The 27359-nt window shown below is 40.4% G+C and overlaps 1 protein-coding gene across 1 annotated transcript in view; it reads left to right on the top strand.

The window, feature by feature from the left end:
* The first annotated feature begins 10338 nt into the window (after positions 1–10338).
* The window catches only part of LOC110591947 (aldehyde oxidase 4-like), a 58647-nt gene continuing 41626 nt past the window's right edge, over positions 10339–27359 (top strand). The window contains 8 exon segments of the mRNA XM_021702938.1: positions 10339–10472; positions 13867–13924; positions 15900–15996; positions 18759–18867; positions 20084–20210; positions 22368–22429; positions 25078–25161; positions 25735–25815. Coding sequence (XP_021558613.1) covers positions 10419–10472; positions 13867–13924; positions 15900–15996; positions 18759–18867; positions 20084–20210; positions 22368–22429; positions 25078–25161; positions 25735–25815 — 672 coding nt within the window. The 5' untranslated portion in view covers positions 10339–10418.

The following is a 27359-nucleotide window of genomic DNA, read 5'->3' on the forward strand; positions in this document are numbered from 1 at the left end:
AGAATCCTTTTAATTTATCCACAAAAATAATGAATACCTGTTTGGAAAGAGAAAATAAACTTATACAAGGTAAATAATTTTTGAGAAATAGATTAAGTATTTACAAAGAGAGAAATTTGGGGGCACGTGGGTGGCTCAGGTAGTTAAGCATCTGCCTTGGGCTCAGGTCATGATCCTGGAGTCCCTGAATGGAGCCCCACGTAAGGCTCCCTGCTGAGCGGGGAGCCTGCTTCTCCCTCTGCTCCTCCCCCCCTCTCTTGCTCTCTCTCACACTCTCTCTCTCAAATAAATAAAATCTTTTAAAATAAGTAAAAAGAAATTTTGCTGCTAATTAATTATAGTGGGTTGTTTTAAATTTTTTACTGCTTTTATTTTATTTTATTTTTTATTTATTTATTAAAGATTTTATTTATTTATTTATTTGACAGAGAGACAGCGAAAGAGGGAACACAAGCAGGGGGAGTGGGAGAGGGAGAAGCAGGCCTCCCGCAGAGCAGGGAGCCCGATGTGGGGCTCGATCCCAGGACCCCGGGATCATGACCTGAGCTGAAGGCAGATGCCCAACCAACTGAGCCACCCAGGTGCCCCTTTTTACTGCTTTTAAATCATATTCCTTGTTTTCTGAATTTTTCTTTTAGATTCCATGACTTGATTCTAAATGCTATTGCCTAATATTTGGGGCTCGAGAACAAAAGTTGATTTTCTGAATGACTTAAACACTGGACAGGTCATTAGTATAAACATCTTTATCTCAAATATACAGAAAATTAGGGCAACTCATAAATATTTGTTTTTCATATTTACACAATTTTTCACATTCACATATTTTAAAAATATGTAATCTTCAGTTATTATGTATTAGCAATTATGTTCCTGGAGCTTCAATGAAAACGTGGTGTTTAACATCAAACTTCTTTTTGTCCCAATTTTTATATATACAAACAAGCTGGTTTTGCAAATGGCATTGCCATACACCCACTCAACTCAGTAAGTCCTTTTTGAATTCCCACTCATTCCCTTTCACCTTTTTCTTTTGGGGGTGCTTCTTCTACACCCATCATTTTCAGCACTGGGGCAGCTCATAATGTGGGTTATACGAAGGGTGAAAAGGGTGGCAGGCTAAGCAGGAGTTTGAAATTAGGGAGGCAGTTTACATACTATGCAGGCTGTCAGGAGTTTTTGTTGGAACTATAACAAGGAAAATAACAACAAATAAAATAATTACCAGTATTTGCATGCCACTTTCCAGTTTACAAAGCATTTTCTGCTCCTCCTACCTGAAGCCTCAGAGCAAGTTTGCTTTGGGGTACTTAATAAAATCTTGCTTTGTCATTTTTACTGAATCATTATATGCAACTGTCAGCTTCTTGAGGGCATGGATTGTGTCTTGTATGTTATAAGCATACACACACATATAAAACCCTCAGAAATAAACATTCTTAAACTGACTGCCAGGTTGTTAAAAGTAGATTTGCTGGATTTGGTGATGAAGGAGCTATTAAAGCCATAAGGAGACTAAGGACACCATCAGAGAGGACCATAGGAAGATCTGTGGTGAAGGGGCCAAAGTCAGCAGGCTGGACACAGGGAGAGAAGACTCTAGGAATCCCCCTGGTCAGGGTTAATGCTGGGCCAGAGCCCTTCACATCTTGTATATAGAAATCTTCATTATTTTTTTAAATTTTTTTATTGTTATGTTAATCACCATACATTACATCATTAGTTTTAGATGTAGTGTTCCATGATTCATTGTTTGTGCATAACACCCAGTGCTCCATGCAGAAGGTGCCCCCTTTAATACCCATCACCAGGCTAACCCATCCTCCCACCCCCCTCCCCTCTAGAACCCTCAGTTTGTTTTTCAGAGTCCATCGTCTCTCATGGTTCGTCTCCCCCTCTGATTTCCCCCCCTTCATTCTTCCCATCCTGCTATCTTCTTCTTCTTTTTTTTTTTTCTTAACATATATTGCATTAATCTTCATTATTTTTAATGGCTAAATTGTTTTCCATAGTACCCTACATACCATAGTCATCTATTTTTTCCATTGAATTGCATTTGTCCTAAATTTTTGGTAGTATGAGCAATGCAAACTTTTGGCATAAAGTTGAACGTAATGGTTATATCCTGGTTCTTATTCCTAATTTTGTTTATTTGAATTTTCTCATTTTAAGCATACTTATTAGATATTTAAATTACTAGATTTTCAAAAAAAAAGTTTTGGTTTTATTTATCATTTCTACCCTTTTTTCATTTTCTAAATATTTTTTTCTGCTTTTGTCATTGTTATATACCTAGATCTACTTTCTTTTGATTTTTCTTTTCTACTTTCTTGAGATGAAAATTTAGTTCTTTTATTTTTAATCACTCTAGGTTAAAAATAAAAACATTTGAAGTTAAGAAATTTCCCCCTGAATATAGTCTTAGTTGCATCCCATAGATATTGATATATAACTTTTTCATTGCTGTTTATTGTTATGTCTGTATTTTCTGTTTTTATTCCTTGTTTGAAACTAAATATTTAAATATTATCTGTGGCCAGATGTCTTTTTTATCTTTAATTTCAAATTTGGTAACATTGTGATCACAAATGATTGTTTAAAGGGAAAATGAGTAGAAAATGAAATAAGGAACAAACTGGGAGGGGGGAGGACAAAAGCATGAGACATAGCATTAATGAGCAGAGAAAAATAAAATGGGCATAAATAAGAAGAGGAAGTTAAAGGGCCCAAGGCAGAGCAGAGGACTGAGTTTTGAGAGTTACTGGCATGGCAGTAGGTTTGGATTGTTGTATAGGGTACATGATACACAATCATGTCAGGAGACCAGAAAGATAGAGGAGAGCAAGTGTATGGGAAGAAATGCACAGGAAAGACAGTCCTCGGAGAAAATCCAGCTGCTCCTTGGTTGTGACATGGAAGCCTAGCAAGGAATGTCTGGGCACCACATGATATGCTCTGATGGTTTTAGTGTTAAGATTTAAGACATTAACCCTTTTCTGGCATCATTCCTTGATCTTTTAGCTTCTTGGGTGAATTTAATTATTTCTGTATCTTCCATTAAATTAGCAGAATGGACTTCAACACAGAAAATGAGCCAGGAACCCAAACTGAGGAACCCATCCCATTTGTGTTACTTTTTTCATTCAACAGTCTTTTTGAGTTCCTATTATGGCCAGTACTGTGCCATATGATAAACACAAAAGGTCATCATCAGCTTCTAAACATCTAACTTATTTTCAGCCCATATCTGTATGCCAGTTCTTTTTGCTGAGCAGAAAGCAGCTTCTCCCACTTGAGAAAGAGTGACTGGCCCAAGCAGCAATTACTTCCCAGCCAGAAGAAAATTCCATATATCCACCATCTACCTGCAGTACCGCAGTCACCAGGGGAGCAGGAGATGAGATGGGTTCCCTGAGCCACTCCCTAATGACTTCTTTCGTTGACAGGTTTGATTAATGAAGCTACCCAAAAATATCATAGCCTTCACAAGTCCCTAGAGACGCCCTGGTACTTAGCAGAGACCAGCCAGGACTCTCAAGCCAGGCGGCCTAGGTTTGAATCGTGGCCGTACTATTTATTAGAGTCTGACCTTGGGCAAGTTAGTTAAACTCTCATGCCTTGGTTTTTCTGATCTATAAATGGGCATTATAATAGTCCTTGCCTCATTAATTTGATTTGAAGATTAAATGGGCTAACACTTAGAACAGTGCCCAGCACATACTAATCACTCAATAAAAATGAATTCTTATTGTTATTCCAGAATGCAGATGCCCTCACCACTGTGCAGTCATAGAGACAGTGCTGGTCCTGCGGAGAGAATGAAGCTACCAAAGAGAACACAGATACAGGATGCTCAAGTTAAACAAAACCACGGCAGCACAAAGTCCTTCCCATTAGAAAGTTAAACAGACATCTGGAAAGCTGCAAAGCAAACTGGAGGGAGGCCAAGACTTCACTAGAAGTCACTGATGGGATTTCATACTTCATGGCTTTTCTTTGAGCAAGTGCAAAAGCAAAAAGCTGAAGAACTGTCTGTGATGAGCACTAAGAGTCCTGAAATAGAATGGGACTCATAGAAGGACAAGAACAACATAGATCACCCAGAAGAGGGTCCAGAAGGAATACAGATTATTCTCAGCCACACTGCATAGGTTTATCATCAGTTCTTTAGTGAGGAAGAACAAGAAATCAAGCAGACCCACTCTAAAATCTTTACTATAAAGATCTCATTATAGTATGGATTCAGTCATTCTTTAAAAAAAAATAAAAGTGCCAGACATTGGAGACAAATGGTTAACAAGACAAACATAGACCCTGCCCACATGGGCTTTATGATCCAATAGGAGAGACTGGTATTAACCAAGTAATCACACAAATGTCATTGCAAGCTTTGATAAGTGCTCCAAAGAAATACGAAGTGGTCAGTGAAGATAATATCAGGGGCTTTTAGATTTGGGAGTCAGACACCTTCCTGAGAGAACAACAGTTAGGCCATGCCCTGAGGGATGAGGTTTTACCGGGGAAGAAACTGCAGCAGATGGTGCCGAGGGAATAGCATGCTTGAAGGCCCTGGGATGGAAGATGAGGGGTGTGGTCCAAGAACTGGGACGTCTGTGCTAGGAGCATGTCAGTGGGATGGAGAGTCTGCATGGGGCAGGGCCAGACCCTCAGACCACGTGGGCCATGTTAGCATCTTTGTTTTTTTTTAAAACAGGGCAAGTCACGGAAAGACTTTAGGCCACACACAATTGACATTGACATATTCAGATTTGTGTTTTTAATGGATCATTCCAGCTGCATTGTGGAAAACAAGTTTGAGGGACTAGAATGGAAAAGGGAAGTCCATTTGGGAGGCTTTGGGCCTGGCCATTAGAGTCAAGGCTGTGGTGAGCACAACCACATACGAAGAGCCCTTTGCTGTGTGGAGTCCTGAAAGGCTCACATCTCTCTAGCTCTATATCCTACAGAGTGGCACCGAAATCATAGGAGTCCATATGAAGTAGAGTTCCTCAAGTAGTAAAACTTTTATTTAGATTAAATTCAGTTGAATGAAAAGGTGTCAGGAATAACATTTAGTCATATAGCAGTTTGTGAAAAGAATGGGTTTGACCCACTGAAATAAGCAGCTGGGAATGTGGGCAGAGAAATGATTGTGCTGATGTGCCAGAGTTTAAAGAGGTCACCTGGATGCAGGGCAATTGAGCAATAGATAGGGAAGTTACAGGAGGATCAAATTTCTGTACAGATTTTATTAAAAGCAAAGTTGGAGAATTTGGTTTAGGTCTGTGGACAAGGAGTGTTGCAAATATTTCAGCCCTGAATTCAACCTGCCCCAATAGACCAAAGTAGGCCCTGCAATCGGGGGAGATGGTGCAGGATAGAACCTGTTTTGGGGGCTTCTGCCTTTGTGGGCTCCTTCCTCCATAAATAGTGAAATTGTATTTTACAACTGCATCGGTACAAAAACACAATCCAGTTTCATTTATGTTCATTTTTTTCTTCTGATTTTAAAAGGAAAACATTTTCGTGGACCCCTAAACTGGGATACATCAGCCCACCAGAGGTCAGAATCCAGGAATTTCGGGTGGGTGGGTCCTGAGATACAGGAGGGGGACTTGAGCTGAAAAGTGCCAATAGTAGACAGTGTTGCTCTGATAGGGTCCACCCTCCACCAAAGTACAAGATCCAGATGTGTTCTGGTTCTGGATGATCAGATTTTCATACTGACAGATTCATGTTCCCAAGGATCTGTGTACCAGCAGCACTAAGAAATATAGTCTGGTAACCAAAAATAATGTTAATATGTTTTCCAATCTTTGTGTCTCTTGAAGAATGTTCATCGAAATCTGTAACTCATCACAACACTTCTAAAAATCCTATTTCCTCCTAATTCTCTCAAGCCCCCCAACTGGTCTTTCTCCAAAACCCACCAAATTCTCTCCCTAGTTGCAATTGTCTGTCTTCCCCAACTCCATCTTCGTTTTGTTTCTTCCCCACCATCACCCAGCTTGTTCTTACAAAGGAAAGCACAGAGACCAGTGAGGAGGAAGAATGCTCCTCCCTAGGAGAGGTAGATAGGAGGAAGGAAAGAGTGCTGAGGATACACCTACCTCGTCAGTCTTTGCCCTATCACAACTGCAAAAGCTAAAAGCCTTAAAAATGACCCGTTTCATTACAACATCAGTATGAAATGTACCAACAGAAATGCCCTTTGTGGAGACCGGCTGTCTGCAGAGATGCGGGAGAAGCGGGAGCATAGGGGTAGGTGAAGTGCCAGGAGAGGCCGCTCTATCTCTCGGCTCTGACACATCCACAGAGAATTGCTGCAGGAGTCCACTTTTTACAGGAAGAAGTAAATGTTAACCAGCCCTTCATGGGAAAGTTTTAGTTCCTGGAGTAGATAACTGCATGGCCGAAGAATACTATGGAGCTCTGGGCTAGCCACTCGGTGGCAGAACTGAGGGCTCCGTTTTATAGATTAACCAGAATTCAAAAACAAAATCAAGTACAGATTGTAAATTACAGACCAAAGCTACAGAAATGTTGGAGGAGAGCAGTACCTTTTACTGTCCCAAAGAGCCTTATTTCTGTCTGGGTGTTTGATTCGTTACTGGTACTTTCTGACTGGAGAGGGGGAATACAGGATGAGGTCTCCAGACCTGCAAGGTAGCTAAGCTCTGAACACGGCCTGCATTTCTGGGGAGAATGAGACTTCCCACCCAGACAATGAGATGTCCATAGTTTTATGTCTGAGCAAACAAATCCAAGCCTACTGATAATGCAGGTACTCAAGAGCTATCACTCCCATGTATAATTGTCCATTTTGACATAGTAGGAGTGACTGCATCACTATATTGTTACAAGCTTAAAGAACCCTAGGGCTCTGGAAGGATCTCTGTGCTATTAAATCTCTTAACAGCTGATATTCTATATATACACATTTCTAATCATCAGGGAGACACTGCAGGTCCATCTGCTTGGGAAAAAAAAAAGTCAAAATAGCCTGGACCTGGAATTGCCAATACACCTCAGGAGGGTCATACTGGGTCTTCCTACTAAGCATGTCCCATCAGTGATAAAACTAAGCTAAACCAGCTGGTGGCTGGAAGGCACCCAGAATCAGGCCTTAAGAGTTTTTGAAAATTTGATGGGGAAATTGCACTGACATTTAAAAGCTGCAGTTGTCTGCAGTGGAAACTTCATTACCCTGTTAGGGTAAAATATCTAGCATTCCAGGGAAATCAAATTATTCTCTGTCTCACCAGGGGGTTGAGGAAACAAGTGTGTGAAATTTTAGATAGAATTATTTGATAGGGTACAGACTCATGTACAAACATGACTGTATCCTTCTCTGAATGCTTCAGATCCCTCATTTGTAAAATGGAGATTTTATTCCTACCTCAGAGTTTATCATGAAGATTAAATGTGCTAATACAGGAAAGCATTTCCCTTGGCATATACATGAGTGCTAAGTGAGGTTGGCTATTACACAAATGTAAAACAATATAGAGATAGATGTATAGACACAGACTTAAGTTCTATCTCAAGCTCCATTCCACCTGGCAGCAGAAACTCGGTCCCACTCAATTAGAGGAAACCCCATAGTACAAAGTTCCTGTAGTAGATTCAGGACAGAAGCATGGGAAGAGGACACTTGCCTTTGGCATCCCCGTCCACAGCATCCCCTGCCTTTGTTTCTGGTGTCTCTGCCAAGAGTTTCAAGGGCCTTTTTTGAGCCTACATTAGATTTTTTTTTTTTTTTTTTTTTGCATTCCTGCCATAAGGATCCACTCTAAAGGCCAGGAGTGTGGAATGCCCTCACTTATACCTGAAGAATGGGGAAAGGAATGGCCAGGAGGAAGCACATCAACCAATATTTCAAAATATCTTGCCACAAGAAATGTGACTTTTTTTTTCTGGTACTTTACAGTTCCCACACAGTGTGTGCTTACATCATCTATGAGCTAATGATTCTTCAATTGGCTTCTTCAGTCTGGACTTCTCTGACCTCTGGGTCCCTGTATCCAACCGACACATGCACTTGGAAGTCCAATTAACTCAAAGTGAAGAGACCCCCTTGGTTCTCTCTCCAAAATTCATATCAAGCTGTTCCCTTCTCTCCACCTCTGCTTCTACCACCCTGCACCCTGGTTGATGCTCCCATCAACTTCTAACGGGAAACGGAGAAATGGCTTCGGAGCTCGTCTCCCAGCTACCCTCTTATGAGCAATAACTTGTTCTCTGTACAGTGGGATGATATAATACAAATCACACGATCTTACATCTTCGCTCAAAAGTCTCCAGTGGTATCCCTTCCCGCCTTAGAAATCTGCAAACCCCTTGTCCTGGCCCCTACCATCTCTCTGACCTCCCCTCACTCCCCCTTCGTCCTGCTGTTCACAGTCCACCACACTGGCCTTTTAACATGCCAACCTCAGTTCTTTCTCAGGGCCACGGGAGACTCTTATCCCATGCCATCTCCATGGGCTTGCCTTTAGTACTCAGGTCAAAAGCACTCCAGCACTGACTACCCAAAACTAAACTAGCCTCCTAAGTCTCTCTGTATCGCCTTAACCTTTGATCACGTTGCTCACCATCTCCTGAAGTTACCTTGTTTCTCTAATTTATTATCCACCACATTAGAAATACATGTCATTTTATCTAATGCCTTAAGGTTCCCACAGAACTCATGTATGCACACACACACCCCCCTAAGCTCCATGAGAAAAGTGATCTTGTCAGGCACACAAATATTTTTGAGTGAATGATCTTATTTGATAACTCATATTTCTGTCATTCGTTCCCATGCAATTCATATATAAGGATAAAACTACTTGTAAATCTCTGAAACATAATATGCAGTTTCAGACTTCCTTGACTTTACACAAATGGTTGCCTCTGCTAAACATGTCCTTTCTTTGTTCTGATAAACTCCTGTTGGTCCTTAAAACCCCTACTTGGGTAGGGAGCAATCAGAGAGAATGAGAATGGGAACTACGGAGGCATGAGGCAGGGGAGTATGTAGGCATACTGCTCAGTTGGTGAGGTCAGAACTTGGAACTTAAAGGAAGACTGGATTAGAGTCCAGTCTTTGGTGCAGAGGTGAAATTCTGCCCCAAATCTGGAGTCTTCTTTCTCCTCGAGCCAAAAAAAAACACCAGTTTTGAATATCCAGCAACCCACTCACCATCTCCATTTGCATGTTTTTTAGGCTTTCCAAACTTAACATGTCCAAATAGAACTTATGATGGATAGCCTCATCCAACTGCCCAACCCAAAATCTGCGGAGACATCCTTGACTCAGCACCCCCAACACCTCACATCCAGTCCACCGGCAAATCTGACCCCTCCTTACCCATCTCCCCACTGTCACCCTTGTCCTAGCCTCATCATCTCTTTACTGTGCCACTGTCTAAATTCTGATCATCTCTCTTCTTCCACTCTGGCTCCAACCTTTCATTTTCTGCAAAGCAGCCAAAGCAGTCTTTTTAAAACAATCAGATCCTGTCATCCCCTCCTCAAAACCCTCCAATGGCTTCCCATCATATTTAGAAGACTCAACATAACCCTTAATGGACCGACAAGACCTCCCTACATATTCTGGAGCACCTGCTCCTTCAGCCTCATTTCCTACCATGTTTCCATGTGGAGCACCGGACGGAGATTAAAGACACAGACTCTGGAGCACCTCTGCCACCTGTTGCCTGTGTGACACTGGGCAAGTTGTTTAATATCTCTGTGCTTCCATTCCTTTGTCTCCAAATCAAAGATGATAATACCTTACCAAGCTGTTGAAGGATGAAAGGAGTCCCAAGAAGAGACTGGAGCATGGCAAGCCTCTGTACATGTTTATGGTTTTAGGTAGTTTGATGTCATGAACCCTTAAATTTGAAGAAACAAGGTGAGTACAAAAAAAGATTAAGGAAGGAGAATATACTTGCAGGTTGTTATAGTTGAGTTTTAAAGACACATGAAGTCTTCAGTTACATGCATGGTGGAATCTTCCCTTTGCACGGGAAAAATCAAAGAAAGTTTTAGGAGTTTTAATAGCACTATGTTGATTGATGACTTGGCCAGATAACAGCCAGTTTAAAACTCACTTTTTATCTATTAGTCCTTGGCTTTAAACACATTCCCCTGGGGAAACCAGTCAGATTTCAAAAGGGGTGGGCAAAGACACTGACTTGATTTGTAAGAAAGGAGGAACAGGGCACTGCCAAGAACCATTCAAAGTCCCTGTGGGCAGAGTGGGCAGAGAGCCCTGGTTGGTGCTCCTCATGTGGCAGTGTGACTATAAATCACCCCATGCAGTGGGCAAGGCTGATAGTTACCCAGGTTTTTGCTCTAACATATCTGCTCTTTAGAACAAACAAACAAACAAACGTCTATTGTGGTGGAGGCATTCTTTTCCTGGTACGATGGCTTCTGTTCCCAATTCTGATGAACTGATTTTTTTTGTGAATGGAAGAAAGGTAAGTTTATGAGATGATTAATGTGAATTTTTGTATACCAGGGACAAAAGCCAAGCTAACTTTTTTTTCACTGCAATGCCGCTTGTTATGTCTTTATCCTTTCCTCTCTTTTTCAAGGCATATATAGTAGTATGAACCTGAACATTGATCATTAGTTCAAGGTTTGGTGCAGAGTATTAAGGCAATGGGGCCTTTGCTTGCTCTTTGCTTTTCTTTTGGAATCAGTAAGGAACTCTCATTTTCTTTGTTATATTACAACCAAAGTCAATTCTGACACAGGTATGAAAAATTGTCATTCCCCCTTTTTTTTTTTGGATATTAGCTCTACTTGAGTTCACCCATGCTATCTTAATAGAAGGCATATATGACATTAAGGGTAATAGTAGCAAAGAATGATTTTGTTTTGCCTTAATCATCTCACACTAATTAATTAACCTAGAGGCGGGAGCCTGTCTGTCTGAAACATGGAGGACTAATTAAGCTACCTTCTCCAGAACAGATGTGGCAGCTCTAATGCTTAGCCTGGGCCAGTTGTTCTCAACCCTGTACTTTAATGAGCAAAATGAATACATGGAAAGTTTGAGGTGCCTTGGGAAAATTAGAGAAAAAAACTAGTAAATTATTAAAATGAAAAATTATTTTGGACAGTCATTTGGTGCTCATGCTTTTGCTTCTCAAGCTTCAGTTGTTTTAGATTACTGATGTTCTTCCCTAAAGAAAGAAACACAACTTTAATCAAGGCAAAAATTCTTGGGATTTTTGCCTGTCAAATAGCAGGGAAACATCATTTTTAGGAGGCCTATGAACTAAACAACAGAAAGAAAAAATAAAGAACGAAGAAAAAGTCTGGGTTTAGCAATAATGTTTACCTGTAAGTCAGGATCTTGAATGACCTGAAGCCAACTGGAACATCAGAAGAATTATTGCTGAGCGACAATTTGTAGTAATTCAAAAGCTGAGAACTTACTCTGAGTGTGAGGAAAATGGGCTTTGCTGCTTTTCCTTTGTTGGGGAATAAAACCATTTCTCCCTTAATATCACATTAGAATGATTATTCCCTCTCCAGATCTTCAATCTTTTGAAATCACAGCTGATGTTTTGCTGTTTCTAACCTTCTCTGTCTTACAAATTTCTAAGACAAGTTACAGATGGCCAAAGGAGGGAAATTATACACCTCTTTGAAGAAATTGGTTTTGTTGTTATTTTTGTGGTTGTTTTTCCTTCCTTTAGACCCAGGGGCACAGAGTTGAGCAAAGCACACTCATCTCTGGCTGTGGCACACCATCATCACAGTCTGGACAAGGCTCCTCTTTTGTTTTATATTATTTCTTTTTTTTTCTTTTTATGTCCTATCTTTTCTTTATTTCCTTCTCCCATAAGCATCCACTCTTGTGCATTTTAAATATATGTCCTTCCCATCTTCTTTCCATATGGTCATTTAGAAATATAGATACATCTTTGAAATATACAGTGTTTGGCCTACAGAGTGTTGTGCACGAGTGTGTGTGTGTGTTCTTAACTTACACAAGTGGTATCGTGACTTATAAATTCCCGTTGTGACTCATCACTGTTCTTGAGATTTATCCATGTTGCTCTTTGAAAACCTGTGACTTCTTAGTTCTCCAGGCTCTGCACATCCTTCATTCTGCTTATCCAGGACCCTAGCAATAGACACATAGGATGCTTCCAATTCCCCACTACCCCAAGAAATGCTGCAGTGAACATCCTACGACGTGTCTCCTCACCAACACTGGCAAGAAAATTTCTAAGTGAGATTGTACCTTGCCGATTTCAGATGTCCTGCCAAGTGGCTTTCCAGAATCTTGCACAAGTTACTTCTCCCACAGTTCATTGCATGACAGATGCTGTTTCCTTGCCAAGAGATTATTTGCCAATCTTTAATGTGCCAAAACTTGTTATAATCAGACTTCCTAAGGTTTGCTAATCTAATGGGCGTGTTGTCTCGGGGGTTTCTGCTTGCATCTCTCCAATTACTGGTGAGCTTTCCCCTGTTTTCATATACTTGCTAAAAAGGGATTTATTTCCTAAGTGTCTATAAATTACTGGAGGAAACAGGATGTAGCTATATAATTTTGTGAGTGTGGCTATTGGTGTGACCAGTATTTCTCATATGATTACTGAAATATTTTTTTAAATGACTGGGAGTACCATATATTTGATATGTCAGAATTGCAGTTGGCAGCCTTTAATTAATTTCCCAAAGTCTGATCTTATCTTTTTCTTCGTTGGAACCTGAGGCCATGTCATGATTGAAGGAGACAGCATTAAATCAAGTGTTGCACTCATTGGGCAGCTAAAGTGGTTGGGGAAGGTTTACTATTTAACTGAAATGTTGTCTCAGGTGTATCGATGTCTTTATAACACAGAATAGGGTCGTCAGGCTGTGTTCCCCCATTATAGAGACAGGAAGACGTTATATTAGTCCTGGTTTGCACACCATCACTCCCTACCCCCTCTTTTGTTCCCACCTTTGGAAATAATTCCCATAGCCACACAATTAGGGTGTTAAAGCGAATCTAACTCTAATGCTTTGTTTCTGAGATGCCGCTGTACTTAGCCTCCTCCTCATGCTATGATTCTGAGTGGAGGGGTGATAAGCTCATCTCTGGCTGAGTAAATCTAATGAGGACTCAGAAGTTTTGGAAATAGGAGGCAGCATATGAAGAATAATGTGGCCTGTTGCCTTTTTCTGGGGTGATAAAAGTAAACACTTTTAATGGAACAATGTCCTCTGTTTCTGGGCTCATAGCTACACTTCCTTGTAAATTTCTCTCCCGTTCTCTCTAATCTTGCCTGACTACCCCTAGCAGAAGAACTGTCTGGACCAGTGAAAGCAGAGAGTTTTCATCTCATGTGCCAGCTTCTATCTATTGGCAGTAACAGCCAGGAGTGCGACACGAGAGGCAGAGCCAGATTCATGCTCCCTTCTGCTCTTCCTTTGCATAGTGGTGCCTCCACTTCACTAGGGGACTGGGAGCAGGGTATGGGAACAGGAGGGGCTCCCTTTATAACAGACACCCCATGGCTCCATTAAGAAATCTCTGGCTAACCTCTTCTATGACTTCCTATGGCCATGAGTTATCTGAGTCAGTTTTGGAATCTATGTATCTGTTTCCCTATTTGGGCCCTTTCTGGGTAACTATAAGGAAAAGCAATCCAGAATTTATAATTGTCATATATATTCAGAGACATTGAAATAATGCTCCATAATGTCTTTAAAATTGGTTCCAAGTCTTAGAAAGTTTTCCTTTGTTATTTTTTTCCCCTGTGAAGGTACCATCTGTCAAAAACATGCCCCCAAAACAATGGCTAGAATTGCCCTAACATGTTGGTATTATCTTCCTAAAATCCCTGTTCTCATTTCACAATGTAGGTCATAGAGAAGAATGCTGATCCTGAAGTAAACCTCCTGTACTACCTGAGGAAAGTCCATATCCTTTATATTTTACTATAATGAATCTGGACTGGGTGATAAAAAGTGAGCATGCTAAGACTTCTGAAGAAAGTCACCCTGTATTTGCTCAAGGTAAATACCCTTGTGTTCAATCTGTAGAGTCTAGTTGGAATTGACAAAATGCATCCAAAAGTGAGAGATCCATGCTTTATTTGTCATATTTTTCACCAGAACAAAACCAAAAGAATCATCCAGTGAGGCATGAGTGTGCTAACTTTCGAAATAACTTTATGACCCTTTGAGTCTCGTGGCCCCCTGACGACAGTTTTATATTCAAGAGTGTTAAAGTAAAAACATCCAGCCAGCTGCTCAGGGGTACATGGTACCAACAGTGGTCTCCCATGAGGACTTCCCTGACTTGTCACTTAACACCTTTTCATAAGTCTTATTGGAGAAAAAAAGGTTCAATAAACGTATTTCAAAATTCCAACATAGAGCTAATGTACTCTCAGCTCTCCACCTCTGATCTGGACCTTTTTTCACCCCCTACCCCTCCAATACCTTCAACAGACCTGTAATAAATAATTCAGAAAGAATGTCTTGGGTTTGGGGAAGCATGAGTAATTGTGGCAGTGGTGACAGAGCTCTGTCTGTGACATAAAATTGCCTAGAACTGTACATATATGGTATGCATGCATGTGTAAGTGGTGAAATCTGAGTAAGCTCCCCAGTCTGGTTATCAGTGTAATACCCTGGTCACGTTCCCGCTTTTGATGTACTATAGCTATGTGGGATGTCATCTTTGCGGGAAGCAAGGTGACAGGTATTGTCACTGTATTATTTTTGCAACTTCCAATGAAACTATAAATATTTCAAAATAATAAGTTAAAATATATATGCTTATTGAACACCTACTAAGAGCCAGGCACTGTGTTAGGCTCTGGAGATTCAATGGTATACAAGATAATGTTATCCCCTCTCTTCGGGATCTTCACTTCCTTCCCCCACTTCTGTCTTTTTGCCTCCCAACATACCCATCTAAAAACACTACTTTGTTTCTCCCTGTTATTTCCTTGCCAAATTTATCTAAGAGATTATGTATACCTGATGCCTCATTTTCTCTCCAGACTCTGTCTTTCACTACATAACCCCTTGCAGTCTGGTTTCCTAACCCATCATTCACTGCTCTAGCCGGTATTGTCCCTTAATGTCGCATTCAACTCACTATTCTGCCCAAACCAGTTATGACCTCCACCCATGAAATCCTTTTTAAACTCACCCAGAAAAGGCCCCAAGCAAATTTCAGTAGATTCTTATAGAACCTAAAGCAGGAGATTTAATATATTACTTGTTCTCTCTTTATGCAAACATGCAAACATCTTACAGGGAAAAGGTACACAGTGCTTGTTGACATTACCAGTTCAGGAGCCATGGTTATTTAAATTAATATTCTCTAATCCAATAAAAAGGTAGAAGCATACATTGGTGAACAGTGCAAGTTAAGCCTCCCAGAGACGGTTTTCCAAATTTTCCCATGCACTACTTCCCAGCACCTCGACAATGACCCATTGTCCACAACTCTGAATTCAAAAGCCTTTTTACACCTCATTTGGATGGTCTCTCACGAGGCCCTTGGTAGTCTTCCTGTTCCCCATTTAGTGTGAATATCCCTATGGTTCACTGCAGAAATATTAATGTGTTTGATTACAAGGTGCTGCCCTAGCCCCACTTGGGAACACTATCTTATTACCTTTGTAAAATATGGAGATTTTTACATTAGAAATGCATCCGGCCAGGGGAGTTTCAGATAAGGCAGTGTGAGTCTGTAAGGATTTCTTCTCATCTTTCATCATTGAGCTCATTTATATGCAAAATAATGGAACAGCTCTCTAAACAAGAAACCTCCGTGAGACTCAAGAAAACATATTAGTCGTTATCTGTATCCCAGGAAGAACAGCGTAAAAAGCAAGGTGGCCTGCACACCTCTTTTTCCTTGACTCCCTTCCTTCCAGTCTATCTCACAGGCACCAAGTACAGCTGTGGGGGAGGGGGCTGCGGTGCCTGCACCGTCATGGTGTCAAGATACAACCCCAAGACCAAGAAGATCCAGTATCCTTTGTGTTGGGCCAAGCCTGGCCCTAGGCACATCTGGGAAGGACGAAAAGCCTCCTCCTTTTCTTGCCCACAGGCACTCCCCTCTCTTCTTTCCAGGTGTTTATCGCACTCACACTACCTCCCAGCCTGCTCACCCCACAACTTCGTAAGCTCCAGATCTTTCCCATAGACTTTGTTTCCATCAGAGTGTATCTGTCCTGGGTGCCACTCTCTCAGGGCCATGCTCTCTATTGTTATACAAATACTTCTTTGCTTTCAAGCAAGAGATTTCAGAGTGGGGGGGTCAGGCAAGAATGGCTTAAACACAAAGTAGTGATACACTGTCCTGGTAGAAGATTTAGGGCTTTGACATACACTAAGAGGAATTCTTTGCCTGGAAGGGCTGAATGGGGTCTCAGATCACCTTGGCCTAAAATGCAGATTTGCTCACTATGATTGAAAGTGGTGGTGAAGGAGTTGTCTGGCATGATTCCAAGTTCTTGTCTTAAGTCACTGGGTGGTGCTGTCCACAAAGTAGGAAACTTGGGAGAGGAGGAGCAGAGGAAGGGAAAGCAGTAAATTTAGCTTTGGACACATTGCACGAGGGTAATTACGGGACACCTAAGAGGAATTGTCCACAGGCATCGAGATAGACAGTTCTCTCACTCAGAGAAGAGGTTGCATCTGGAGCTATAACTTCCTGGAAGCTATCAACGTAAATATCAACAATGGTAATAAAAATAGCTAACACTTTCTGAATGCTTATCATATATCAGGCAGTGTTCAAAGTAGCTTGCATATATTACCATATTTAGTCCCCAAAGCAACTTTGAGATAGGCCTTACTATCACTCACATTGAAAAAAGAGGAAGCCCAAGGCAAAGAAAGTTAAATAACTGGCTCAAGATCATGTGGGCCAGTTGGTGGTGAAGGCAGATGTTCAGCCCTGGGCCATCTGGAATGTAGCACACTGCAGAAGAACTTAAGAGAGTGCACGACACTGTAGAACAACGGCATCTCACAGCAAGGAAGAGGGAGTAGTCCGAGTTGAAGGAGGAACAACGAGAGGAGAACGTTCCAAGAAGGTAGAAGTGTTCTATAGTATGAGACACCAGGGAGTAACCCAATGCCATTAGATTGCTCCTGGAGCAAGGTCAGTGGAGAGATGAGGCTGGAGGATGAGGTACAGTTGGCACAGGAATGGCTGAAAGGCTGAGAAGTTGTGGACAGCTCTTGAAGAAACTTGACTAAGAAGGGAAAGAAAGATGGGCCAGTAGCTGGAGAGAGACATTGGGTTTGGTTTGGTTTGGTGTAGTGACAGCAAACACTTGAATTTACTTTTAAATTCGAGGGAATTGAGGGAACTGAGACTATAGAAAGGAAAGGTTAGGAGGACTATCGGTGATGGAGCAGGTCCATGGGGAGAGAAGAATAAATGAGAGCAGGAGCACAGGAGAGGAGGAGGAAGGATTCCTTCCCTCCTGGCTTAGAACGCAGGGGAGTGACTGCAACCCTGGGTGAGAAGTGGTGGGCTGGGAGTGGATGGGGCTCATGCTTCTATTTTCCAGATGACCTACAAGGGTAAGACTGAGGAGAGCAATGAACACTGGAAGAGCTGTTGAGAGAAAGGAGAGGGGAGGTTGAGATTAAGAGGGAGGAAGTTACATGTAATATGGGGAGAGGGGGTACTTAGAGGACACGAAAAACAAAAATTGATCCGTTGCACACTCTTTCTCTGTACACCAAGCACTCTCTCAGCGTCCCCCACCAGCCAGCTGGGTGGTTTCCAAACACCTCTGACCAAAAGGCTGGTGGAGCCAAGAGCAGCACTCTTTTTTTTTTTTTTTTAAGATTTATTTATTTATTTTTAGAGAGAGTGAGGGTGCAGGGGGTGGGGGGGGCAGACAGAGAATCTCAAGCAGACTCCTCCACACTGAGCACAGAGCCAGATGAAGGGTTCAACCTCATGGCCCTGAGATCATGACCTGAGCCAAAATTAAGAGTAGGCCACTTAACCAACTGAGCTTCCCAGGTGCCCCTGTCTTTTCTTCAGAACAGCTTACTGTCTTCCAGGGTAGGAGAATAAAGGAAAAATTCCCTAGGAGAAGGACAATACCCCATGACTGAAAGAGAATAGGACTTAGTCTGAGTGGGAATAAAGAGCTAAATTAGACTAATGAGGTCTGGACCCCATTCCCAACCAGTGAGATGAGAATCTGGTGCTAACCACACCCACTTCATCATTAACACAGACTCTACTGTGGGGAAGATGATCAAGGTAAGGGCATAAATGGGTGGCTTCCACACATGGCCGTACATTGGAATTGGCTGAGGAGCTTAAGTGGTGAAGTGATCTCGCCCCACAGATTCTGATTTAATTGGACCAGCATGCAAGCAGAGTGTCTGCATATTTAAAAGCTGCACGTGATTGAAAATAAAATGGGCTAAACTACCCCATGGTGGGGTTTATACAAGTCAGTGTGCTGTCTGAAGAATAAAAGGTTTCCTCTCTCTAGAATGAGAAATACTAAAGAATGAGGGTCTCTTGGAGGTCTTACACAAAACTCTTCATTATTCTTTTTCTCCATTTCTCTCTGCCATTTGATGCCAGCCATGTGTAAGTTCTTTCCTAGAAACTTCTAGAAATCTATGGGTTTTTATCTAGTATTCTCTGTACTCTCAGGGAAATAGAGTCCCTTGACTTCCCTGGACTCCCTGAATGACGGTATTCACTCCCTGTGATTCCAGTGTGTTCTCTTTACAAATGCCCATCGCAGTCACTCTCCAGTTACAGCGTGCCTGGTGCCCATCTGCTCTCTGTACGGCGCTGCTGTCACCACAGTGGAAGGTGTAGGAAGCATTAGCACCAGGATTCATCCCGTGCAGGTAAGATCGTAATGGGCCTGGAACCAGATGCTGGTATAGACATCCCACATAGTCTGTTGTACTCTCACCAACTTTGAAATCCTCTGTGCTTCTAAATTTTCATTTTGCCGTAATCAGTGCTTCCTAACTAAGGTTCTTCTTAGAGACTGGTGTGTAAATCAAGATTCCTTCTTTGGTTTTGATATATCTTTACTTCTAAGCCCCATCCTTCCCCTAAATTAAAACAAGGACACTTTATACTACTAAAATTGATAGAAGCTACAAATTAGACTTTCCCCAGAGATTCGGTTGCTAACCATTTACCATCACATTTACAGCCAGGTTTATATGCCTCATCCGAAGCAACTTGCCATCTAGCAATAAATCCAACACATTTCCCTCTAACATTAGAACAATCTCTGTCCTTTCAGTTGAGGTACAGATGAAGTGTTTGGCTTTCATCTTAGGGGTGAAACATTTGAAAAATGTTCATTTAAAAACATGTGAAGCACACTCAAGCCAGCCAGTTGAGTACCCTGTGAGAGACACATAGAAAAGAAACACAAGAGGGACCCACAGAGTCATGTTCCCCACCTGTTTTTATTGTTTTGTTGTTTAAATGCATTAAAGTTAAATGTGCATGAATTAAATATATGAATGGTACAACACTACTAAGTTACACTTGACAATTTTCAAAGCTTTTATATAGATTTTCTCATTTAGTCTGTCAAAAATTCTATAATATAGATAGAGAAGGCGATGAAAATGACTTGCCAGAGACTAAGTGATTTGCATATACTCGTTCATTTATTCTCACAACCATCCTGTAGGGTAGATATCATTATTATTCTAATTTTAAAGATGAAGAAAAGTCAAGTAAATCACCAAGGCACACAGTTAATGAGGTACAGTAGGGACTAAAACTCACAGGAGTGGGACTCCAAAGCATTTTACTTGTGCCCTAAGCTACACTTCTTATTTCACAGATGAAGAAATCAGTCGAGAGACTAAAGTCACTTAATTAATACCTGCCACTAGGCTTTTCTTGAGAGGAGAAAAAAAAGGCTTTTAAAAATAGAAATATTTTCAAGAAATAGAAATATTTTTCTTCCAGAGCGACATCTTTTCCCCTGCACTCATTTCTGGAAAGTTAAATAAATAAGCTGCACTCCTTTCTAGTGTCCAAGGTAGGGAAACAAGAGGTTTGAAGCATAAATAGTGTACTGTTTCCTCCTAGGAAAGACTTGCCAAGTGTCACGGCACACAGTGTGGCTTCTGCAGCCCAGGGATGGTGATGTCCATCTACACACTGCTGAGGAACCATCCAGAGCCAACCCTGGAGCAGATAACCAAAGCTCTTGGAGGTGAGCCTTCTTAGTCCTCTGTAGGCAGGGCCTAGGGTGGGAAGTGCCCAAGTAACTAGAAAAAGAAATCCCAGCCCATGGAGAGACATTGTGGCACACTTTGAGGTTCCAGGCACCTGGCTAACATGAAGGCCTCTTTAGTGCCTTTAATACTTTCCAGTAAGTATTGCCTTCCTTTTGTGAGCAGTGATGCCAAGAACTGGAGCAATATTGATTTCATTATAAATCTTTCTCCCTTAATGGACCCCAGTGTCCCTCTACAAAGGCATTCAAATAGGCTCTTCCTAACACTTATAATATTATCTTTTCCCAATGTGGAAATTTGGGTAGTGTGGAAGAATGAGATTTTGTGTTTATTTTTAAATTAATCTGTTAGAATCATTCATTAACTCTACTTACTGCAGTTAATTAAAAAAAATTTATAAAGAGGGTAGACTTTCAGATACTTTACTTTTTATGTTCTGGTTGGATTAGGAAGTCATGGGCAGCAACTACTTATCACAAATAAACTTAGTGAGAAATTCAGTCTCCTAAAATGAAATAACTATCAAATTTAATGGATAAACACAATTTTCTACAAAAACAAAACAAAAGCATGTAAACAAATGTAGTTTTCTATAACAAACATACCCACTTTCAAGGTAACTGGCCCCTAGTTCTTAGAAGAAAGCTGTGAAAGTAAACCTCTAAATATTATAAGAAAGCTTTTTGTCCCTTTCAGTAAATAGACCTAGACAGAAATTTAGTATTATGATAAAAAGATGTAGACTAAAACAAAGGGATGCAACTTAGATTTTATGGTAAGTGGTATATAAAATTTCTTTAATATTTTCCCTTGTTTCTCAACAACTTCTTCACTCGAAATTTTTCAGTTTCTTATAAAGTACTACTAAAACTTTGGCCTATGGTTTCAATTATAATTTTAACCCAACATGAATGGATAATCTTTATTCATTGAAATAATCCACACTAAAAGAAGTGTCAATGTTTAAACCTACCCAATCCACACATTTATATTGCTTCTGAAATTGTTAAACTGCATCTGAACATAATCACTTTAAATTAATTTTTACTATAAAAATAACACATTCCTATTATGAAAAATGCAAAAAAATAATTAAAAGGGAAAAAACTCATTCATATTTCTGCCCTCAGGAAACAACCACAGATACTTCTGTTCCCTTTCAGTCTTTTCTATGCATAGTTTTTGTTTTCTTATTTTAAATACTGTAGTTACTGTATATATGATTTTATATTGTATATACAATTTTAACAGTATAACATAAGAATTTTTTCATTTTATTAAAACCTTTTCATAAATATCATTTATACTGGCTACAAAATTTGAATATACTTTGTAAAAAGACAGTCATTTCCTCACCTTTTCCACCATGCTTTGGAAATATTGACTGATTAAAACAATACTAAGTACTTATTGAACACCCATTGTGCTGTACCGGGAGGGTTCATGAAATCTAAGGCACTCCTCGCCTTCTCCAGGAATGTAAGTTCCACTGAGGGAGATGAAGCATGTACATAAATGACTCTACTCTAGCACAGTTGATGATAGGCCTGCAAAAGGATCCAGACAGTGAGTGGTACAGCTCTGGCTGGGTGTTAGAGCAGATGCCATGGAAAAGGAGGCTGGGGCCCTGCAAATGGACATATTCTCCCTAAGAGAACATGTAAGAAAGAAAAGACTGTAAGAAAAGCTTACCAAAGAGACACATGAGATGTTATGGGAGTGGCAGGGTTACATGAGTTAGGACAGGGGTGGGAAATAAGGCAGGAAGAGTTGATTGGAAAAATTATGGAGACCTTTGTGATATTTCAGGAAGAAAATGTAATCACGATTTTTTTGAAGAACATCGCTGTTTCCAAGAGAAACAAAAAAGGAATCTGATTACTAACAGAGCTATTTCACTGAAAAAACGAAGCACAAATAAGGAATATATTTCATTACTATTCCTTAAAAATTGATCTCCTCTTTTTTTTTTTTAAAGATTTTATTTATTTATTTGAGAGAGTAAGCACAAGCCAGGGGGAGGGACGGAAGGAGAGGGAGAAGCAGGCCCCAGGATCATGACCTGAGCCAAAGATAGACGCTTAACCAACTGAGCCACCCAGGTGCCCCCAAATTGATCTCTTCTTAATCAGGTAATTTGTGCCGCTGTACTGGATACCGACCAATTGTAGAAAGTGGAAAACATTTCTGTGCGGTAAGTTAAAATAAAAAATTTTTTTCAGTTGATTTAATACATTAATGAACATTTACATAAAATCATCTATTGCATTCAGTTATTTCTAAAACACCCTCATGTTGGCCTTTCTGACATTGAAAGTTGTTGAATGCCACTGTTGGTATTTTTTAAATAAACCTTTAGCGTGTATCTTATTTATAGTCCTAAAATAGGCACTTTCCTAAGAAGTAAAATATATGGTACATGACTTCAAGAAATGCAAACTCTATTGAACTCTATTCCTTAGTCTGTATTATTTTAGACTAATAGACTAAGACTATAGACTTTTTAAAGAAAAAAATATATACTAAGAAATAATAAAAACATAATTAAAAAGCAAGTTATTAAAAGTTCAATATATCCTCTATACCATGTATATCAGTTTTGAAGGAACATGGATTAAAGAGAATTAATGAGTGGGAAAGGAAGACACAAAGGAAACATTGGAGAAGGGGAGTTTTGAGCTAGGTCTTAAAAGAAGTGATAGGAATGAATGGGTGAAGAGAGGCCAGCAGAAAGTTCCAAGTAAGAAAATGCAATGAAGTAGTAAAAAGAAAGATGTCCAAGGTTCAACTAGGAAACTGATGTAGCCAAAGCATGGGAGCAAAAAGATATTATTCTGGGCTAAGGAATTTAGACTTAAATTCCTTATATTCCTTAAATTCCTATAGGTGGTAACCAATATATAGTCATTGTCTGTTCTCATGCTAGGAGTAACATGGGAACAGTATTTCAAAGGGAAAAATTCTTGGCACCTGCTAGTAAGAAGGATAAGCCTGAAAAGGGATGGGGGCATGACTAGTGCAGTCCTCCATGAATGAGGGAATGAGAGCAGTGTGGTAGATACGGACCCAACAAGATAACTTTCAGGGAGGGGATTGCCAGAATCATAACCTCCAGACAATAAAGGATATAGTTAAGAAGAAATCCAAGTCATCCTCAAAGTTAAGAGATTAAAGAACCAGACAAGATGAAGGAAATTGGAAAAGAATGATTTAGTGTATGGCACGAGGTGGGGGAGGCTGTAGTTTTGAGATATATTAAGTTTTCAGAACGTTAAATATCAACGAGGTTTCAGTTAGGATGGATTTCTAGCACCCATTTTTTTTTTTTTTTAAGATTTTATTTATTTGCGAGAGAGACAATGAGAGATAGAGAGCATGAGAGGGAGGAGGGTCAGAGGGAGAAGCAGACTCCCCGCTGAGCAGGGAGCCCGATGCGGGACTCAATCCGGGACTCCAGGATCATGACCTGAGCCGAAGGCAGTCGCTTAACCAACTGAGCCACCCAGGTGCCCTCTAGCACCCATTTTTTATGGTAAAATTAATTTTATATAATTCTGGTTGACCAAAACCAATTCAAGTTACACAAGTTAATTCCAAATACCAAAAAGTCTTTGAAAAAAAATCTACTTTAAGGCCAGTAATGAAGAATCCGAAAAGCTTTATATACCACAGCTATTTTGAAATCCTGGGTAAGATACCATTCATGTTGAACCATATGAATTGTCAGTTTTCCACCATTTTGACTCACAAAAATAGCAACTTCGTAGGATTCAAGATTCAACCTAATGCTACATGATTATTGTCCTGGAGACCAAATCTACCTATGAAAAGATAGATATTTTTATCTCACTCACTTGGGTTCCCACATTCAGCTATTTGTCATTCGTTCCTTTATTGTGCACAGCATTGTCACAAAATCCAAATCCCTTCTTAAGTCTACAGAAAATTCCTCACAGGTAAAAGTATCAGCCCCCACTTCTGCGGCATTTCCTATGTGTCAGATACTGTGCATACCATTTGCATATTTAAATCGAAAAGACCTGTTTGGGAGGGGTTTTATTTTCCTAATTTAACAAACTCAACCCAGTTACTATGTGTTAAAGCAGGAACTAGAACCCAGGACTCTTTGACTCCATGTACAAAGTCAAACCATAGGTCTCCAAAGCACCCCAAAGCCTTGGGTTGTGTCTACACATGAAAAGGACAAACAAGAATGAAAACAATTAGCTAGAGTTGCAGTAACTGACCAGGGCATTCAGGCCAAAACCACTAGTTGGGGTCTGCATGAAGTGTCCTGAAAATTAAGGTAAAATAGTTTGGGACTTGAGTCACCCAAATAATTCAGAATAGTTCCAATAACACCCAAATAAAACTCAGGTTTTCAGTTTATTTTTCTTTGTGTATAGTAAGTCTTAAAAGCAGTTTGCCTTCCCAGGACTTTGTTAAAGATACATGCTGTATCACTCTTAGGATAAAGAAAAGCCATCTTTTTTGGGTTTTTTTGATGATCACCTTGTTAACTACTCCATTTACCTCACCCTAGTGGAAGCCTTAGCTGCTGACCCCACCTCCTCTGACCTCCTTCATGATCCTCTGGGATTTGAGTGACACATTAACAAGACCCTATCATAGCATGGTTACATGCTCCCTGTAATTTTCCCTAATTGTTCAGTGATGACTGGCTTGTTCTCTGCTCCACCCCATTACAGAGCCCTTGAAGGCAAGACATGCTCTGTTACTTCTTCCATCACTCCTGTGGGGCCTGGGGACTGCAAGTACTGCGGTTGATGTTTTAAGACCTGACCAATGAATTTATTTTAAATTCTTGCATTACTTCCTAAGGAATCAACTGTCTGTGGACTGAAAGGATCAGGAAAATGTTGCATGGATCAAGAAGAGAGGTCTTTTGTAAATAGACAGGAACAAGTAAGTATCTGGTGTTCTCCTTCAGTTGGGATTGACTGAAAAATACCCACATAAATGCAAATGTATTCATTTCCTTTCTTTTCGGTGAGTAAAGTAAAAGGAAGTGAATTCAGGAAGTAAAGAGTCTTAAAATGCTTCAAAAATTAGCAGGCCCATGACTTTCATGAGGCCAATCACCACAGAAGCATTTTCCTTCAGAAGCTTTACAATTTTCTGTGCCTTAATCTGGTTTACCAGCACCCTTCCCCTCAACAAGTACTATGAGAGATGTAAGCAATGCATCTTCATGCTCATGGCAAATAAGTATCTGTTAATAATACCTGAGACCCAGCATAGAAGCTTAAGACCTAATTCCTGATGCCAAATAAGGAAGTAAATCTGCCCAGGAAACCATTACAGTCCTCTGAGGGTGGGAAGAATTCCACTCAGGGATATTCTGTGACTCTGGCACCTCCATTTTGTGTCCGGGGTGTCAGAGGTATGGTCCTGACTCTGAAGTCTCACACTTAGAAATTCCTGTACATCTTTCAGTAACTCTGAAGTTCTATTTGTATTTTGTTTTGTTTTGTTGAGATGTGTACCAAACTGTATAATGAAGATGAATTCCAGCCCTTGGATCCATCCCAGGAACCTATATTCCCTCCTGAACTAACAGTAAGACGCTTTACTTTTGTTGTTTCATAACATGACGTGGTACAAGCCTTTTTGCAGTATGCTCTGGAATTACTGAGTTTTAGACATTAGAATTTGGAAGTGTGTCCAGTGTGATAACCCACGTTATGAATTCTTTGGTTCCACTATAAATAATTTCAAGCAGATAGCTTAGAAGATTGGTACTGCCAGGACCTCAGACATGCTTTGGTTCACCCCTTCAGTCAAAGATCCTGAGCTCAGAGAGTATAGGTAACTTATTCAAGGTCACACAGCTACACTGTGAGATATGTTAAAGATATTTTGTAAAATGATACTTATTATAATGGAATTACATTATTCTTACTATTAGCCTCTGTGATTTCAACTCAGTGGGGAGAAATAGAATAATATAAATAGTGTGTATGTTCATCATTGCATTCCATGACTATGCTCAGAAGAGAACATGAGATGGGGGATATGATTCTACTGGCTTCCCAGAGGGTCACAGTCCCCACACACCCCTCAGAGTGTGGAACTTGGACTCACTATTTATTTATTTATTTTTATTTTTTATTTTTTATTTTTTTTTATTTTTATTTTTTATTTTTTTAAAGATTTTATTTATTTATTTGACAGAGACAGAGATAGCGAGAGCAGGAACACAAGCAGCGGGAGGGGGAGAGGGAGAAGCAGGCTTCCCCCCGAGGAGGGAGCCCGATGTGGGACTCGATCCCAGGACCCTGGGATCATGACCTGAGCCGAAGGCAGACGCTTAATGACTGAGCCACCCAGGCGCCCTATTTTTTATTTTTTTTAAAGATTTTATTTATTCATTTGACAGAGAGAGACACAGCGAGAGAGGGAACACAAGCAGGGGGAGTGGGAGAGGCAGGCTTCCCACTGAGCGGGGAGCCCGACGCGGGACTCGATCCCAGGACCCTGGGACCACAACCCGAGCCGAAGGCAGACGCCTAACAACGGAGCCACCCAGGCGCCCCTGGACTCACTATTTAAAGAGTATACACACACACATGACATATATATGTGTGTATATATAAAGAGAGAGTTGTAAAAAAAAAAAAAAAAAAAAACAGTTTACACTATACCTGGTGAATGATTTAAGAGATTTTTCAAGGATAATTTTGCCTATAAGCAATTTTTGTCGTACCGAAACACCGAATCCCCAAAAATGAGGACCCTTTGAGTCACTGTTAGGGCAGACCTAGAACAAGAAGCCTGGCCCTTTAACTAAGACACTTTCATTTTCATTTTCCATGATGCCTCCTCTTCAGACACTCACTTCACAAATATAGATAGAGTTATATATAAACTCTATATATAGAGTTTGCTCTACTCTATATGTAGTTGTTGATGGAGAGATACCTATTATGATGTTTATTCAGTGGTGCCCACATGGATCTTATCAATCTAAGTAGTTTCAAACAGGCCATCCTTTCCTGATCAATACAAGGTAGGTCACCTCAGAAAACTAAAATGACCCATCAGACCATTTGGACAACCAGAGCAGTGGATATACTCATGGCATGTAGCTCAGCAGCCTTACG

Source organism: Neomonachus schauinslandi, chromosome 3, assembly GCF_002201575.2.
Source record: "Neomonachus schauinslandi chromosome 3, ASM220157v2, whole genome shotgun sequence".
Taxonomy (NCBI): Eukaryota; Metazoa; Chordata; class Mammalia; order Carnivora; family Phocidae; genus Neomonachus; species Neomonachus schauinslandi.